General features: G+C 44.0%; 1 protein-coding gene and 1 long non-coding RNA gene across 15 annotated transcripts in view; one reads left to right on the top strand and one right to left on the bottom strand.

Moving 5' to 3' along the window:
* The window catches only part of Gli3 (GLI family zinc finger 3), a 261,013-nt gene extending 249,628 nt beyond the window's left edge, over positions 1-11,385 (top strand). For all 14 annotated transcript variants that reach the window (XM_020152773.2, XM_074065365.1, XM_074065372.1 and 11 more), the window contains 3 exons: positions 586-876; positions 4,996-5,323; positions 6,455-11,385. In XM_020152773.2, the coding sequence (XP_020008362.1) occupies positions 586-876; positions 4,996-5,323; positions 6,455-8,760 (2,925 nt within the window). In that variant the 3' untranslated portion in view covers positions 8,761-11,385. The remainder of the gene's footprint in view (positions 1-585; positions 877-4,995; positions 5,324-6,454) is intronic.
* A 542-nt stretch (positions 11,386-11,927) lies between these two features.
* Positions 11,928-16,304, bottom strand: LOC141420732 (uncharacterized). Its single transcript, XR_012445288.1, has 4 exons — positions 16,124-16,304; positions 13,895-14,023; positions 13,168-13,490; positions 11,928-12,049 (listed from the first exon to the last, which is right to left on the bottom strand). It is a non-coding gene; the product is annotated as an uncharacterized lncRNA (long non-coding RNA).
* Between the last annotated feature and the right edge of the window lie 622 nt (positions 16,305-16,926).

The raw sequence follows: 16,926 nt of genomic DNA, 5'->3' as shown, positions 1-16,926 counted from the left end.
TGATAAGTGTTATTTTGAATCCTTTACATTCCCATACAGTTGTAATGCTACCCAGAAGAGTACATTTCAGTGACCTCTAACATAGGAAATATTATATGCAATTTTTTATTATACCTATGTATAAATAGCACACTTCCCAAGCATAGAGTGATATTATGTATCAGAACAAAGATACTCATGAGAAATTTCTTTACACAAACTCCCAAAAGGTGTACAGCATTCTCCTGAGGGAAGCAATGGGAGTCTTTCAAGCCACCTTCTATCATCATTGTCTTTGGAGCACCTATCATGGCACCATGATATTCCTTCCACTCACAGACTAAATGCTTCCACAAAGCATTTATGGCCATTTACACAGTCTTAGCTCTCCCAGAGCTCTCTGCAAAATAATAATCTAGTAAGCTAGATCCTTTGGACTCCAAATGATGTCCAAATAGCCTTATTAAGCCATTAGGTCCGAGTGGTGTTTGAATGTTGTAAAAAGTATTTTTGAAAGAATCAAAAATGTGATGACTGTGGGGCTAGGGACTGGGACATAATCACTTTCATAACCATCTTTTGTCTCATTCTTGTGGCATTTGGCAGAAACCCTACGTGTGCAAAATCCCAGGCTGCACCAAGCGTTACACAGACCCCAGCTCCCTCCGGAAACACGTGAAGACCGTGCATGGCCCTGAGGCTCATGTCACCAAGAAGCAGCGTGGGGACGTGCATCCTCGACCCCCACCCCCGAGAGATTCTGGCAGCCATTCACAGTCCAGGTCCCCTGGCCGGCCGACTCAGGGAGCCCTCGGGGAACAGAAGGAGCTGAGCAACACTACCTCAAAGCGGGAAGAATGTCTCCAAGTGAAGGCAGTCAAGGCTGAGAAGCCCATGGTATGTCATTCATTCTCCTGCTTTTCCCAGACTGACCTAGGAAAAGGAGTCCATCAATGGACTCCACAGAGCATGTGGAGGGACAAGACTTGACTCCCTCCTCGCTGCATCAGGCCATTCTGATTTGAGGGGGTCATGAGCCTAGTGACCTGGATTGCTCACTCAAAGTTGTTTTGCTTCGAATAACTAATTAGAAAAGAGTTTCCAAGTCTCCTAGCTGATTTGGAAAATTAATCCAGAGCCACACCACTTGTAGCAGGCCAAGACAGACTATCTATCTCTTCATTGTACCTTCAGTATTAAAAATCATTCACTGAGTCTTTATGTAAACATGTTTTCTGTCTTTTTTGGCCTGGTGACCCCAAGATAAATAAGCTAAAGTCTGTATTCATTCAGGGTTTTACAGTCCAGTGGGATATACAGATTGAAAAACAAATACTTATCACTCAGGGTGATGGGTGCTTAAACACAAGTCTTTGTGAGGAGTGTACAAGAGAGAATTTGACTATCAGCCTGCTCCAAGGGCAGAGGCCATGAGGATCAGTGCTCAGACAGAGAAGAGCAGGTCTTGAGGGAGGCAGGGAAGGCAGAGAGGCACCAGCCAGGGGCCCACAAGATGCACAGGAGCAAAAGGAATGAAAAGGGGGAGGCTCATTTAGCTGGTGACAGAGAAGGGCACAGGAGGGTGCACATTGAGAAACAGTCACTCCACTATCAGACTGAAGATTGAGCAAACCCAAGACCATTTCTGCCTTTGTGCCTAGACCCCGTTGTAGAGAACAAGGAATATTTTTTAAAAATTCTTCTAGGTAAACACCATTTGGATTCCGTGATTAATAGAATATGTGGACCATGCAGGTCTTTCAACTGCTATCAAACTTCACTTGGTGACTTTGCTTCATGTATGCGCTTTGATAAAACACCTAAAAGTCCCAAAATGATAAGAAAAATTAAAACGACAGGTATTAGAGGAGGTTCAGTACATTTATATTGGTTGTGTAAATAATGGACTTAACTATGTGAATATTTTGGGATATAATCCATCACTCTGACCTGTGGAGGAAATGTATCAGAGAAAAGTCACATACGTAGACTTCTGGGCACATGCAAGCACTCAGTTTAAGGAAGCATTTCTTTAATTGAAGAAGTTCACCAATTAGATGGGCATGGTATGAATTCATGAATGGAGTGAGGACATGGGACAGCAGGTGTGTGGGCAGGAAATAAAGCGCATACCACTGTAGCATTGGCAGGGTAGGACGCTACATCATAATGAAGGACCAGGTTTGTCTTTGAACTCTGAGGAGTCTTAGAAAGTGTAATTAAGTCAAGCTAGAAATAAGGCAGATAAGTTACCCAACTTTACCTAATTTCTCAGTGTATAAATGTATTTTCCCTTTATAAAGCATCTTAATACATACTAAGCTTGTGTTGTTAATCACTATTTTTAACTATTCAGAACTGTATTTTATAAACATTTCTTGGCGGTGAGGACATACGTCTTTCCTGAAATAAGTCCCACCTGTATAATAGTTGTCCAGAACAGACAACAGTTTACCACCAAGTGTTTAATGCAACAAGGAAAGTGAGTCTGATCTCCCAGATTATGTCATCAAAAGACCATGATTTATGTTCTTGGAACATCCTAAGGACTCAGAGCCTCTGATTCCCTTAATGTGTATCCCTAGCTCAAGAAAACTTGTCCTCTTCTCTCCAAACACACATTGTTGAAAAACAAATTTGGTAGAAATAAAAATTTATAGCTATGTGCCCAATGTGTGAAATATTTTACAAACTAATTAAATCATAGGAACATAGAGGTAAAGGAGGTCACAGAGATCAAGACTGGGTTCCATATTCACAAGTGAGGCAATTGAAGCCCCCTGAGGTTAACAACACAATCACATTTCCATGGTAGACTGTGTCTATATGGACCCACACATTTAAGTATAGTAGATATCCACATAAATATTTTACTAATGGGCATGAAATCTGCATTTCTAATATTTTTTCTTTAAAAACATGTCTTTGCTTTGATCATCATGCTATAAATTAAATTCTTTCTTCTTTTTTTCTTATTAATGCAACATCTCTTCTGTCTAATGCCCCTAAACGTCTTGTTCTCACTTCCTAAGGACAGTGGGTAATAAGGTGAGGGAATGTTGGCTTCTCTGTTCTTTTTGTTGGGTTTTGTTTTCATTTCAACATTCAGTTTTGTTTTTCATTTCATTTTTCTTTAGTTTTTGTGGCTTTGTGATATTTTGGGTAGCAAACATTACTCACTCTGTTTCAAATACAGAAGCAATGTGCTTTGAACATTCAGCATGTGGGAAATGTGGAGTTAGATAGTGAAATTCATTGTTCTATTTGTCAAGGTTTTCATAATAATTTAGCCTGGGGATGACCAAGCAGATGTTCTTAAATTCTATTTAATTACTGTACTGACTAGTATAAATTTATTCTCAGACCAGATATGCACCACCTTCATTGAGGAAGATCAAGATATTTGTTGTTAACATTCTCAGTCCAAGAGTGAGAGGCCTCCAAAGCTCTGGAAACTCCAATTCCTTGGGAAAGAGCAGGTGGTCTGGCAATCCAAGACTCTGCTGAGGCAAAAAATAAAGCAAGGCTTCACATACTCATGATGAGATTTGCATCTCTTCTTTCCCTCTGCTTGGTTGCCCAGAACGAAGTTAGTGTACCTTGTGGCAGGCACTTGCTCACAAAGTTCGTTTTCTTGGATGTATGTGCTGTGATGGCAGAAAGAGCATGGGCCTTCCCCAGAAAAGACCTACTTTACAAACCCCTTCCTGACAGCACTCTGCGTCCCATTGAGACTAAGTCATCTCCCTGAGCAAGTGTATTTTCTCTCCCTGGAAGTATTCTCTTTTGACTGCTATCAGTACCTCAAATTTTTATAGGAACCCTGGAGAAGGTGCTGAAGAGGCATAAAAGTAGTTGGCTTAAGAGTCTAAACTGGTTGGACCATGACCTTTGTGACTCTGAGCCGTCACTAAACTTCTCTGAGAAATCACTTTTCTTATTCATACAAAGATGATTTGACTGTTCATCAACTAGAGCACCATGGAACTTTAGATGAATCAGTTCTATGGTGTGCTGGCTGTCTTGTACATTACAGGCCTATTTGTAAAGTGCTCGCAGATGCTGGGATGGTTAGGCCTCCACCATCAAGGTGGGCAAAGTTGGTGCTTTCCCTGATTGAAAACCAGTGAGCTAGATTAAGTTTCCTTTAGTTGCAGAATTTTCTTACAGCATCTACTTGGTTGGGGTTAGAGGAGTCTTCCCAAATTCTCCTAGTGAAATGCTAAGGGCACACTAAGGGGAATGGTTTAATCACTACACAGACTCAGGATTCTATGAGTTGTAGTCTTTTTTCCCCTCCTAGCATAGCAGAAACAAAGTGATTGATGTTTGACCTCTGACAACTGCCTAGGATCCCCCACCCTGGTAGAGGGTCTATAATGGCAGGAAAAGGTAGAAAGAAAAAAAGATTATTTGAGTGGCCTAGAAGGGAACATATTGGTAAGGAGGTAATGTGTCCTACAGAGTATATCCTAGATTTATGTTATAACCGAGAAAAATGAGCCCTGAGACTAATAACACTTGGAACAAAAATAACTACTAATGCCTCATGAGATAATTCTCTTATTACCCAAATCTTTTTATACTTGTGTGCTCCCTGGACTTCACTAATGTGATTCTTTAACATAAATTGTACCCATTTTATAGATAAGGAAACTGATTGTGAGTGGCTAAGTAATTTACCCAAAAAATTAAGTGCTGGAGGTGAGACTGGAAATTAGGTAGTGTGTTTACAGAGTTAGCACTTGGAGCAGGATTCCATGGCTGATATGCTGTCACACCACATGTAGTATTCTCTGCTATCCATTGCCTGCCTCCTGCACATCACCCTGGTGGACCATCCATGGTTGTGGCCATAAACACCACCTCCATCCACCAACACATATTTTTTTCTTTTCATTCAATCCACTGACATCCTGAAGGTCTTCATGTGCAAGAGCTGTCATTAATGGCTCCCATTCCTTTACTCTTCCTGGTGACGTTCCTTTCCTTTTGTTTCCTCTTGACCCCCTGCAGACATCTCAGCCAAGCCCTGGTGGTCAGTCTTCATGCAGCAGCCAACAGTCCCCCATCAGCAGCTATTCCAACAGTGGGCTCGAGCTTCCTCTGACTGATGGAGGTAGTGTAGCAGACCTCAGCGTCATCGACGAAACCCCAATCATGGACTCGACCATTTCCACGGCAACTACAGCCCTTGCTTTGCAAGCCAGGAGAAACCCGGCAGGGACCAAATGGATGGAGCATGTAAAACTAGAAAGGCTAAAACAAGTGAATGGAATGCTTCCACGACTGAACCCCATTCTACCCCCCAAAGCCCCTGCGGTCTCTCCTCTCATTGGAAATGGTGAGTCCCACATCAACATGTGCCTGCTCAGCTGTGTTTCTGTTCTCTTAAATGCAGCCAAAACACTGTGAGAGGAACTGGGCCCTCAGTTTTAGGCTTGCTAATTCACCAATCCTAAGATTATGTTTTAACCCCCCATATTAATGCCAAACCTGTTTGAGTTGCTTTGCTGGAGGACACACATATTAAAAATAGGCAGTAACAGAATAGTATTAAAACCAAAAGTAAGACTGTGAATGACTCATATTCTAATGGAGAAATCACAACTATTGGACCAGGGTAAGAAAATCTCAGCAGTAGGTATATTTGTAGTTAGCACTCTGTCTGTGGTTTCCAAAAATCTGAAACCAAGGGATTAGCAGCCATTTTTATTTATGCTTTCCCAGTTCATGGAAAGGCAAGCATCCTTTCCCATGGTCAGCCCCCAAGTCAGTTCTTGAGGTGATACTGAATACCTGGATTACTCCAACTACTCAGGTACATAGGATGTGAAATAAACAGGAAACTCTGAGCATAGATGTGAAACTCCTAGAATACCTTCAGCCCATGGATTTACATGGAACTTGAGTACTGTGTATGTCCCAAGAGTCTTTTTGGTCCTTACATTACCTGTAAAGGAATGCAACTAAACTTAGGGAACAGTCATTATTGCTTAACTGCTTAAGCCAGGGAGTTGCAAACTACAGCCTGGGGTCCACACCTAACCTCCAGCTGCTTTCATACAGAAAATATTATCACCCATAATCCCAGCTGCTCAGGAGGTAGAGGTAGGAAAGCTCAGTTTGGCCTCCTGGGCAGTGTCAGCCAGAGACCCTATTTGAAAAACAAACTAAAATCAAAAGAACTGGAGACATAGCTCAAGTGGTAGAGTGGAGTGGAAGATGCTGAGTTCAAGTCCCAGTACTGCAAAAAAGAAAAAGAAAAGAAAGAAAGAATCAAACAAAAACAGTAACCATGCTACAGTCTCTGGGTACTTGGTAGTAGACTACAGAGTTTAGTTATCAGAGACCAGGGGCCGGCAAGCCAGAAATAGTTACTCCCTGGCCCTTTACTGACAAGGGTCACCCACACCCGGTTTAGGTAGCCTCATCTTCACAACCTCTTTTTCTCCCCACGCCACTTTCTGTCCAGGCACTCAGTCCAGTAACAACTGCAGTCCGGGTGGGCCCGTGACTCTTCTCCCCAACAGAAGCGAGCTCTCTGGGGTGGACCTCACCGTGCTCAACAGGAGGGACAGCAGCGCGAGCACCATCAGCTCTGCCTACCTGAGCAGCCGTCGCTCCTCCGGGATCTCCCCCTGCTTCTCCAGCCGCAGGTCCAGCGAGGCCTCGCAGACCGAGGGCCGGCCCCAGAACGTGAGTGTGGCGGACTCCTACGACCCGATCTCCACCGACGCATCGCGCAGGTCCAGCGAGGCCAGCCAGGGCGACGGGCTGCCCAGCCTGCTGAGCCTCACGCCTGCACAGCAGTACCGCCTCAAGGCCAAGTACGCAGCCGCCACGGGTGGTCCCCCGCCCACGCCCTTGCCGCACATGGAGAGGCTGAGCCTGAAAACCAGGATGGCCCTGCTGGACGGCAGGGAGTCTGGAGTGACGCTGCCTCCTGTGCATCCTCCCCGGAGATGCAGCGATGGAGGAGCCCACAGTTATGGCAGGCGACACCTGCTGCCTCATGATGCACTGGGGAATGGCGTGAGGAGAGCCAGTGATCCTGTAAGGACGGTCTCAGAGAACCTGGCCCTTCCTAGGGTCCAGCGCTTCAGCAGCCTCAACAGTTGCAACACTCCGGGTTTGCCTCCATCGGTGGAAAAGCGTAATTTAGTGCTGCAGAATTACACCCGGCCTGAGGGCGGCCAGCCCCGTCACTTCCATGCATCTCCCTGCCCTCCCAGCATTACCGAGAATGTCACCCTGGAGTCCTTAAGTATGGATGCTGATGCCAGCTTGAATGATGAAGATTTCTTGCCAGACGATGTGGTGCAGTATTTAAATTCCCAGAACCAAGCAGGATATGGGCAGCACTTGCAAAGCACCATCTCGGAGGACAACAAAGTACCCCATGGGCCAAGCGACTTCGACCTGCCTGGGCTGCCAGACAGCCACGCTAGCCAACAGTACAGGTCCCTGGAACAGCCGTGCTCAGAAGGCAGCAAAACCGACCTGCCCATTCAGTGGAACGAAGTCAGCTCTGGAAGTGCAGACCTGTCTTCCTCCAAGCTGAAATGTGGCCCGCGGTCCACCGTGCAGCAGGCTCGTGCCTTTGGGTTATACAACAACATGGTCATCCACCCACAGAATCCATGGAAGGGTGGATCTGGTCCAGTTGGGGGATATCAGACCCTTGGGGAGAATGGCAGCACCTGCAGTGGCCCAGAGCACTTGGCTATCCACAGTGACACGGGAACTGGCCCCAATGGAAACTCCTTCCATGAACAGCTCTTCAAGGCCCAGCAGTATGGGAACTGTCTAAACAGGCAGCCAGTGGCCCCTGCTGCATTAGACAGCGCCTTTGGTGGTGGGATTCAAGGGTCGAAGCTGAAAAGCACCACCATGCAAGGAAATGGGGGTCCCCTGGATTTTGGCCTGTCAGTGGCACCAAATGAGTCAGCTGGCAGCGCAGTGAATGGTATGCAGACCCAAGACCCCATGGGACAAGGGTATCTTGCTCACCAGCTACTCAGCGACAGCATGCCACACCATGGGGCAGGCCGCGCTGGTCAGCAGATACTAGGGCAGGTTAGTGCTACCTCACACGTCAACATCTATCAAGGGCCAGAGAGCTGCCTGCCAGGGACTCAGGACATCAGCAGCCAGCCAGCAGGCCCTGCAGTTGTCAGGGGCTATCAGCCGTGTGCCACCTATGGGGGCAATAGGCGCCAGACTGTGCCAAGGGGCAGCCTCGCTCTGCAGCAAGGACAACTCAGTGACTCGAGTCAGACCTGCAGAGTGAATGGTATCAAGATGGAGATGCAAGGGCAGCCCCCGCAGCTCTGTTCTAATACTCAGAATTACTCTGGTCAGTTCTATGACCAAACAGTAGGCTTCAGTCAGCAAGACACAAAAGCTGGTTCATTCTCCATTTCAGATGCCAACTGCCTGCTCCAGGGGGCCGGCGCCGAAGACTCTGAGTTACTTTCCCCAGGTGCTAACCAGGTGACCAGCACAGTTGACAGCCTCGACAGCCATGACCTAGATGGGGTGCAGATTGATTTTGATGCCATCATAGATGATGGGGACCATGCCAGCCTGATGTCAGGGGCCCTGAGCCCAAGTATTATTCAGAACCTTTCCCATAGCTCCTCCCGCCTCACTACGCCACGCGCATCCCTCCCGTTCCCAGCGCTCTCTGTGAGCACCACCAACATGGCTATCGGAGACATGAGCTCTTTGCTGACTTCCCTTGCAGAAGAAAGCAAATTCCTTGCAGTTATGCAATAGGGTTAGGCAAAAAGGACTGTGAACTTTAGGAGTTGAAAGACTGAACTGACTCTGATTTGGCTGTTTGGTTTTTTGGGGGGTTTATTTGTTTTTTAAAGTTCTCTATGTATTTTAGCAATCTCATCTCACCTGACTGGGATGTGTTTCAAGTATATTCCTTTTATGGAAAAGGACTCTGAAAAACCCTAAGGTATTCTAGGGAGAAACTGTCTTCCATTACAGTTTTGAATCAGTATTGTTACACTCGAACCACCCTCTTTTTTTTAACCTTTAAGTCTGCCCCCTTTTTTAGTAAACCAGTGTAAATGTGTGAATGTGCATGTTCTTTTTTTTGGAAGAGAGGTCATCAAATTAAAGGATTTGACATGCTTCTCTGTTACTACAAGAAAGTAGGAGTTGGTGTGTTTGTGACCAAGGGGTTACTTGTCCAACTTTTAAAATTTTTCTTTGACATATGCTCAATGTTTTGTTTGGGTTTTTTTTTTAATTCCCTCATTGGCATAAGAATCAGAATATACATAATGAGTTTAGGAATCTTTTGTGGGTGCACCATAGCCTAGATAGCAGGTTTTTGTCATGCTCCCCATCCCTAATTCAATTCAGGGTATATTTTCCACAGCTGTGTAGAAGTGGAAGCTTGGGGCCCTTGCAAATGAAGTAGTTTGCTCACAGTTTAGGTTTTAAATTCTTCATGTCCACAAGCGTCTATGGTCAGCTCTCAGTTATCTCCTTTGCCTACTCTCTCTGCCTTCATGAGCATTAGGGGTGTTTAGTGCTGCAGTGAGAGGGAACAGGCAGTTAGTGATACTCAGATGTGTTGCTATTTTTAATCTGTTCTAGTAAGAAGTTAGATAGAGTATAGATTGAAGCAACCAGGTAGAACTGGTTTGGGGAATATTTATGGGTTTGCTGTATTTGTGGATTAGTTCCGTCTCTTTCCCCATTACCATAGATAACTGAGAATTGATTATATATAGATCTAAGTATGTAGGTATTTAAACAACCCCACAACTGGCTGTATCATTAACATTTATTAATTCCCTATAGTAAAGGAGTATTTCTATTCTAAGCACCCTTTTTTAGGGATTTGTAAAACTTAGTTGTAAAAGAAAAGCTAGCATACATTGATACTGGGAATAATTTGCTTCAACCATGTTTAGCATGAGAAAGATATGTAGTAGCTGTTTGGATGCCATTTTTCTTACCCTATCTGTTGAGTTGCTGCATCCAGTCAAGAATTTAAATGTTATATACAGTTAGTCCTTAACATGGACTGGTATCTATACTTTTGTCTTGGGTTAAAATATTTAAACATTTAAAAAGTACAGCTACTTCCCATGTGCAATTGATACACATAAAAGCCATACTATGTGTTCACAAAGAGTACATGGAATCTCCAGCATATTGCTTTTAAAAATATGTAAATTACTGAAATAAAATATTAACATCTCAAGGTACCTGCTGAATTCTGTCCCCATTAGCCCCTGGAAGTAGGAGTTTTCTGAAGTGATTCCAAATTCAATTGAGTGACTTTTTCCAAAAACCTTAGTTCCTGCCATTTAAATTAGTAGAAAGACAAAATTCAAGTAAAATAGTGTTAGATAATAGGAAGAATGTTAGGACCAGTCTGTATTGCTCATGCTTATTTTCTCTTATTTGGACCGATAATCTCAGCAAGGAGGTAGATTTGCCATTTAGGAACTGTTAAGTGAAGACTGTTGGGTTTGCTTTCAACTAGATGTTCCTGAGACCAACAGAGTAATGCTGCAAAGTCCTCCATGTCCTGCTGTCCTTCCCCAGGTAGCACCTTTTAAACCAAAGGATGTATGCCCTTGAAACCACCCACAAGCAAAAGAGAACTAATGATCCAACTCAAGACAGTAGAATCTCTACCACTTTTCAGCTGACCTGTTCCTCGAACAGGTCACCTTCTCCTCACAAAGTCAGTGATCTGTTCCCTGAATCTCGTTTTTCCATGAGGTTCACAATCTCCTTATCCCGGTCTTATCTTACCTCCTCTTATGGTTTAGAGCAGTCTTAGTCTTGGTTCAGAACATGGGACTGGGGTGTTCTCCACTCCTGAGCAAGAAGCATGGGCCTCAGCCACACTGAACTACTCCAGCAAGATCTTTTCCCAGTAGAATCCATCATGTGACCTGCATTTCTCAATTACTATGACTTCCTGCATCAACTTTGTTCTTCTAGAAGGACAGATAGTGATGAGGACCAGCACCATTGTCATACATTCTGCTTTTTTCTCTGGTTTCCAAAAATTTTCTGGGTTTTATTTCCTTTATTTTTCTTCTTCATCCTTGTTTTGTGGATGCTGCCTTCATATCTGCAGGAGACATGTTTTCAGCCCAGTGTTTGGCTATTCTCAATAAGGAAATTTCAGAAGGAGGGAGGAAAGAAGAAAGTGTACTTGCCCAAGACTTCAGTGATGCTGGATAGTTCAGTGGAAGAAAGGTCTTTTGGTCACTTAAAAAGATCCCATGTGGACATGGGATCTCTGTACACCTAGCATATCATGACATGGGACCCACCCATAGCCTCCAACCTCCATTTCCCTAACCTATGCATTCAGAGAGAGCACCGACTCACTAGTGTTGCCATTTACTCTTTTAATTTAAAAAAAAAAATGCAGACTTATACATGGTACTCTAGTTTAACAACTGTGTTGAACTTGTTTTTATTTTTCAAACCATTTTTGTTTTTCTAAAGAGCGAATTAAATCACCCCCCCCCACACCTCACACATTGATTTGTTCTCTTGAGCCACAGAGTTTTGATTCGTGTGATGTATGTGCCTTATTTTCTGTTAATCTTGTCAATGAAAGGGACCAGTTGGGGTTGCCTAGTCAGTGCTCCAAGGCCATGTGCCTGATGGCCAGCGAGCAAGGGATCAAGCACATGACCGTAGCAGAGTCTGAGCTGTCTTGTAACCACCTGGTTTCCTGTGTTGTTTTAAACTGATAGGAGGATTTTTTTTTTCTGACAATTTACCCTTGTGTATCCTGCAAATGTGTAAGATAAAATACAAGTTCATTTTTTTCACCTTTTTTAGATTTTTAAAAAATAAAATGTGTAATCCTTTTTAAAAAGAAACACATGTAAATACATTTAAGTATCGTAGACCTAGTGTTCGGATGTGACCAGCCCCGGGTCTTCGGAAAAGCCTGCAGTCAATAGGTGCTCGGTGCTGGCCTCAAGCCTGGAGGGGGGCGGAGGGGGGGGGAGGCTGCAGCCCAGACACAGATGAACTCAATCTTGGCTTTCAGAACCACTTAGACCTTTTGTAACAAAGAAAAGAAAAAGAAAAAAAAAAAACAATGTTTCTTACAATGTTAATAAACTCTTTGTACTGAAAATTTTTATTGGATTGTGTATTTAATTCATAGCTGAATCCCATGTTTGGATCCAGACCCAACACATATAAGCTAAGTGGACTTTTGCTTTGAGACCCAAATTCCACAAATGGAGACTAAGATGCACCAGCTCATGTCACTTGTAATTAATGTGTCTTGTATTTTTACTGTTTTCCCAAACCGGAAGGAAAAGTGATAATAGGTTTAACGTCTGACAGCTCAGCTATTCCCTCTTTTGTGTACTCTCCTTTCATCTCAGAGATTCCTTAACACATTAACAGAAAATCTCATGTGAGAGCAGCTTAGTTTTATGTGGCTCTTAACGACTGACCTCAGTCAGAAGTGTAAGTTGTTTTTTCATCTTCCCTTTCATGTCAGTTTGCAGTATTATTCTCCAGATCACTATCAAAAGCTCCAAAAAAGGTTCCTTTCCTCTTTATGAATAGTGGCCCGTCTTTTTTTTATTTTTATTTTTATTTTTTTATTATTCATATGTGCATACAATGCTTGGGTCATTTCTCCCCCATGCCCCCACCCCCTCCCTTACCACCCACTCCGCCCCCTCCCTCTCCCCGCCACCCCCTCAATACCCAGCAGAAACTATTTTGCCCTTATTTCTAATTTTGTTGAAGAGAGAGTATAAGCAATAATAGGAAGGAACAAGGGTTTTTGATGGTTGAGATAAGGATAGCTATACAGGGAGTTGACTCACATTAATTTCCTGTGCATGTGAGTTACCTTCTAGGTTAATTCTTTTGGATCTAACCTTTTCTCTTCTAGTGGCCCGTCTTTTGAGCCACCAGCTTAGAGTTGTTACTGGGAAGAATGAGGGTATTGCCTGTGGCTACCTCAAGGCCATGAGGATAGAAATAGCCCTTGTGCAAGTACACACACCTGCATATGCATGTGTACACACACACACACATGCACTCACAGACACAACAGCACATTTTCCCAGGGTCACTTATGTCCTGTGAGAGATGAATGCTTCCTCTTCTGTACCCTAGCAAAGTTTCTCCCACCCTGGGGATGCATCTTGCTACCTGATTCACAAGGGAGCACTTCCTGCCGTCGATCGAAACTGCTTTTCTTTCATAAGCAGATCTCTCACATAAGGTGTCCAAATGAATTCAGGGGAAAAAAAAGAAAACATGAATTTATACCCTGCCTCAGATATAAATTGTCAGCTCATGAAGATATGAATCATATAACAAGCCAAAACAAAAGAAGTAAAGAGAAATGACACTAATGAAAAGGAGAAGTAGGACAGGGGCTGCCCCAGGAATGAGGTGTATGCTGTAGACTTCTTTAATCCCCATGAGCTGACAGTGAGGATGGCTCATGGCTTTTCTTTTAAAAATACCTCCTGTGAGGAAAGATGAAGGAAACAAAATTAGGTCAAATGAGAGAGCTATAATCTATTTGTTATTCACCTATTTTTAGTAATTTGGGAAATTTAAAAACATGTATTACTCAAATAAGAATACAACAGGAGAATGCTTAAATAAGAGAGAAAGTAACCCACTGTTAAGAATTCATCTTTTCTTTCTCCAAGGTTTTCTATTTTTATTTGCTATTCCAAACATACCCTGACTTTGTCTTTTCTTTAATATTAGCTTTTTTTTAAATCCCATTTTACCAACATAGATTTTTATGCCTTCTCCATCTAGTTAACAAATCTCTTGACAATTTTTAGAAACAATAGAATCTAATTTCTTTGCAGGCATTTTTCTTTCCATATGTTTTGTAGTCACAATACAAAATACTCACCCAGCAGTGTCCCCGGGATTTTCTCACCTCTTCCTGAAACATCAGCTTCTTCACACACTGCTCTGTTCTTCCTGAGTACCCAGAGAGTGGTAGATTATGATGGTCCCTGTCCTCGGGGCTTTACAACATCTGGGGACAGACAATGAGGACATAATCCATGAATTCAACAATGCTGTCTGGATACCTAGTGTCCTATTATAAGGACTAGAAATGGAAAATGTGAAAGCACAGAGTGTTCACAAATTTCCAGCCCAGAGGGAGACTGGAATGTGGACACAAGGACTGTGTCATATAATAATGGAAGACTTCCAAGACAAGTTCAGCTTGGGAACTTTCATTGTCCATCTGAAGTGGTGCTATTGACATTTTGGGCACTCCTATGTACTGTAGGATAATGGTCAATGCTCATTAGATACTAGTGGCATTCCTTCAAATTAAGACAACTGAAAACATCTCTAATCATTGCCACAAGTCTCATAAGGGGATGGGGGAAATTGCTTTTAGCTTATGGGTGAAAATTTGCAGGGTGGGCCTAGAATGACTTGGAAACCTTGGTTGCCTCAGGCAAAGAAAGGGTGAGAGTACACCCTCACCCTCATGTATAGCTGGATATGTAAATAGCATGGGAAGAGGACTAGGGACAAATCCTAGAAACACTGACCCCAGGGACCAAGAGATAGAGAAGACCCAGTGAGGAAGACTGGCAGGAGAGAGGAAGGTAGGAAAGGAGGAGACATGGTGTACTTCAGAAACTGATGAAGGTGAATGTCACCAAGCTAATACAGTCAAAAGCAACATCTAGGTGAAGTAAGACATAGACCAAAACATAATGGCTTTGAAAGCTGGAAGACACTGGGCCAGCATGGGGAAACCCTTTTCAGTGGGATGGTTGAAAATGGGAACTGGATCACAGTTTTTAAGAATTAAATGACACATGATAAAAGGGGAATTTAGTGGCTCTTTCAAGCACCATGCCATGTGAGATACCTTCCATAGTAGGACATGTTACTCCACGTTCCCACTATAAAGTGCTGCCAGGTAAACTATGGCATGATGAAAGCATAAAAGTATCCTCTGGAAGACATGTTTGGCCTCAAGGGATGTAGTACACAGTGTTTCCTGAGGAAAGAAAGGAGCAACTCAAAAGAGGGGACAGGAGAAAAGGTTGAATTTTTCTTGTGATTGAACTTTTCTTCTTCCTCCTCCTCCCCTCCCCTTTTCCTCTCCTCTTTCTCCCTCCATCTTCTCTCTAAAGCACTCGACTTCATGAATTAGCTAATAGGAAGGAGGCAGAAGAGGAAAAGGTAGGGTTAGTGAACAGAGCAAGTAGGAAAACTACCTGGATCCCTCAGACTGAACACCTGTCCTAGAAAATGGGGGCAGGTGGTAGGGACAAGGAAGGTTTAGATAGATACACTATAATTGGTACAGGTTGAGCAACTGAAAGAATGCAAAGGAGACTCAGACTTGTGAAGATAGAAATGTATAGCAATGTGTCAGGAAGAGCACTGAACTTGAACTGAGAAAAAATGGAAAGTGACAGAATAGAAGAGTAGTAGATAACAGAATAAAACACAGTGTGGATCACATGTGTACTCCTATAGGGTCCTGATGGGTTAACTTGGGGCAGTGCAGTTATTTTGATCTCTAGGAAAATACTTTTTTAAAATATCTTTGGCAGTGATAGTGGGTGGCAGGCAATGGGGATGCTGGAGAGGTGCCAGAGGGGAGGCACAGTGGAAGACATGCCCTTGAATCTTGTTCTTGGGGACTGGCAGGTAGCGATTCCCCACCTCCCATGCAGAAAGGCAGCAGGAGAACAGGCAAGGAAGGGGCTGCAAAGCATACAGGATGTTGTGCCCCCCCCACCCTTCCCTGGCTTCTTCCCAGCCTTGCCCATACAAAGGTGGAGCATGACCATGATGGTGGGGGGACGGAGGAGAGCCAGGACCAAAGAAAGGATTTTTTATTATTGCCAGCTCTTCAGCAAGAAACTTCAGGTGGAATTCCTCACTAGCAATGCTTAAGAGTTATTTTTTTTCACATTACAGGAATACTTTAATGAAGCAACAGGCTAATTTCCTATTACTCCCTCCACTTCCCACCCTGCCAGGGCTGAGGGGCTCACTCACCTTCCCTCTTGCTCTCTGGTTCCCTTCTCCTAGACTTCCTCAACTCTGGCATGCTAACCAAACTGGAAACAGTAGTGCTAAAGAGCCACAGCCTTACCTGCTGTCCTGGCTTTGGGAGCACATCCCTGCTTTTGAGAAAGTTTCAGCCTTGGAATGTACTTTTAAGCTAGAGGTAAAGGGCTATCTCAGCAACCACAGCTCTCCTGTTTCCCAGTGCCTGAAACATTGAACTAAAACCCCCAAATAGACATGCAGGTTTATTTATGACCCAGTGCATCCCTCCTGGTGTTCTGCTAGTGCCAACAGCTGAGGAGCTTATATAATAGAGGGTTATCTTCTCTGAGGTCATTGGGGAGGAAAAGAGGGGAGAGGACCAAGCATGTCTGTGCTTTCTTTGCTTGCCTACCTGAGAGAACCTCTGCTCCTAGAAGTAGAGGAGGAAGAGAGAGTGCTTGCACTAGGAGCAGAGTGGTCCAGTCCATTTTGAACACTGCCCTACCTCTGAATGAGTGTTCTGCCTGTGCAGCTGGGAAGCCTCCTGTGCTCAGAAATTCCAGAGGCCCAACACGAGGCTCAGAAGTTGGGCTGCAGCTCCTCACTGCTGGCAGACACCAGCCTCCAGCCCTTCAGGGTTTGCCAGAGCCAAATGTGCTGCGGAGGTGTGATTCACTGAGTTCCCAGAGGAAAGGGAGGCAGCCAGCTGGCAGACGATTACTGAACAGTCAGGCCAAGGAATTCCGTTGCTGTTTGGATGGAGACAAGCCGCCAGCTACCTCCCTTCTCCTCCTCCCTGGCTGAGGCACAGCGCTGGAGACCAGCCAGGGCTTTGGGGAAAAGAAAAAAAAAAGAACTGAGATGCTTCACTTACAACCAAGATAAGAAGTCTGTGCCTGGTGTCCC

The sequence above is a fragment of the Castor canadensis genome, chromosome 2, assembly GCF_047511655.1.
Source record: "Castor canadensis chromosome 2, mCasCan1.hap1v2, whole genome shotgun sequence".
NCBI classification, from domain to species: domain Eukaryota; kingdom Metazoa; phylum Chordata; class Mammalia; order Rodentia; family Castoridae; genus Castor; species Castor canadensis.
Note: the sequence above shows the minus strand (reverse complement) of the source record. Positions and strands in the feature narration are given on the sequence as shown.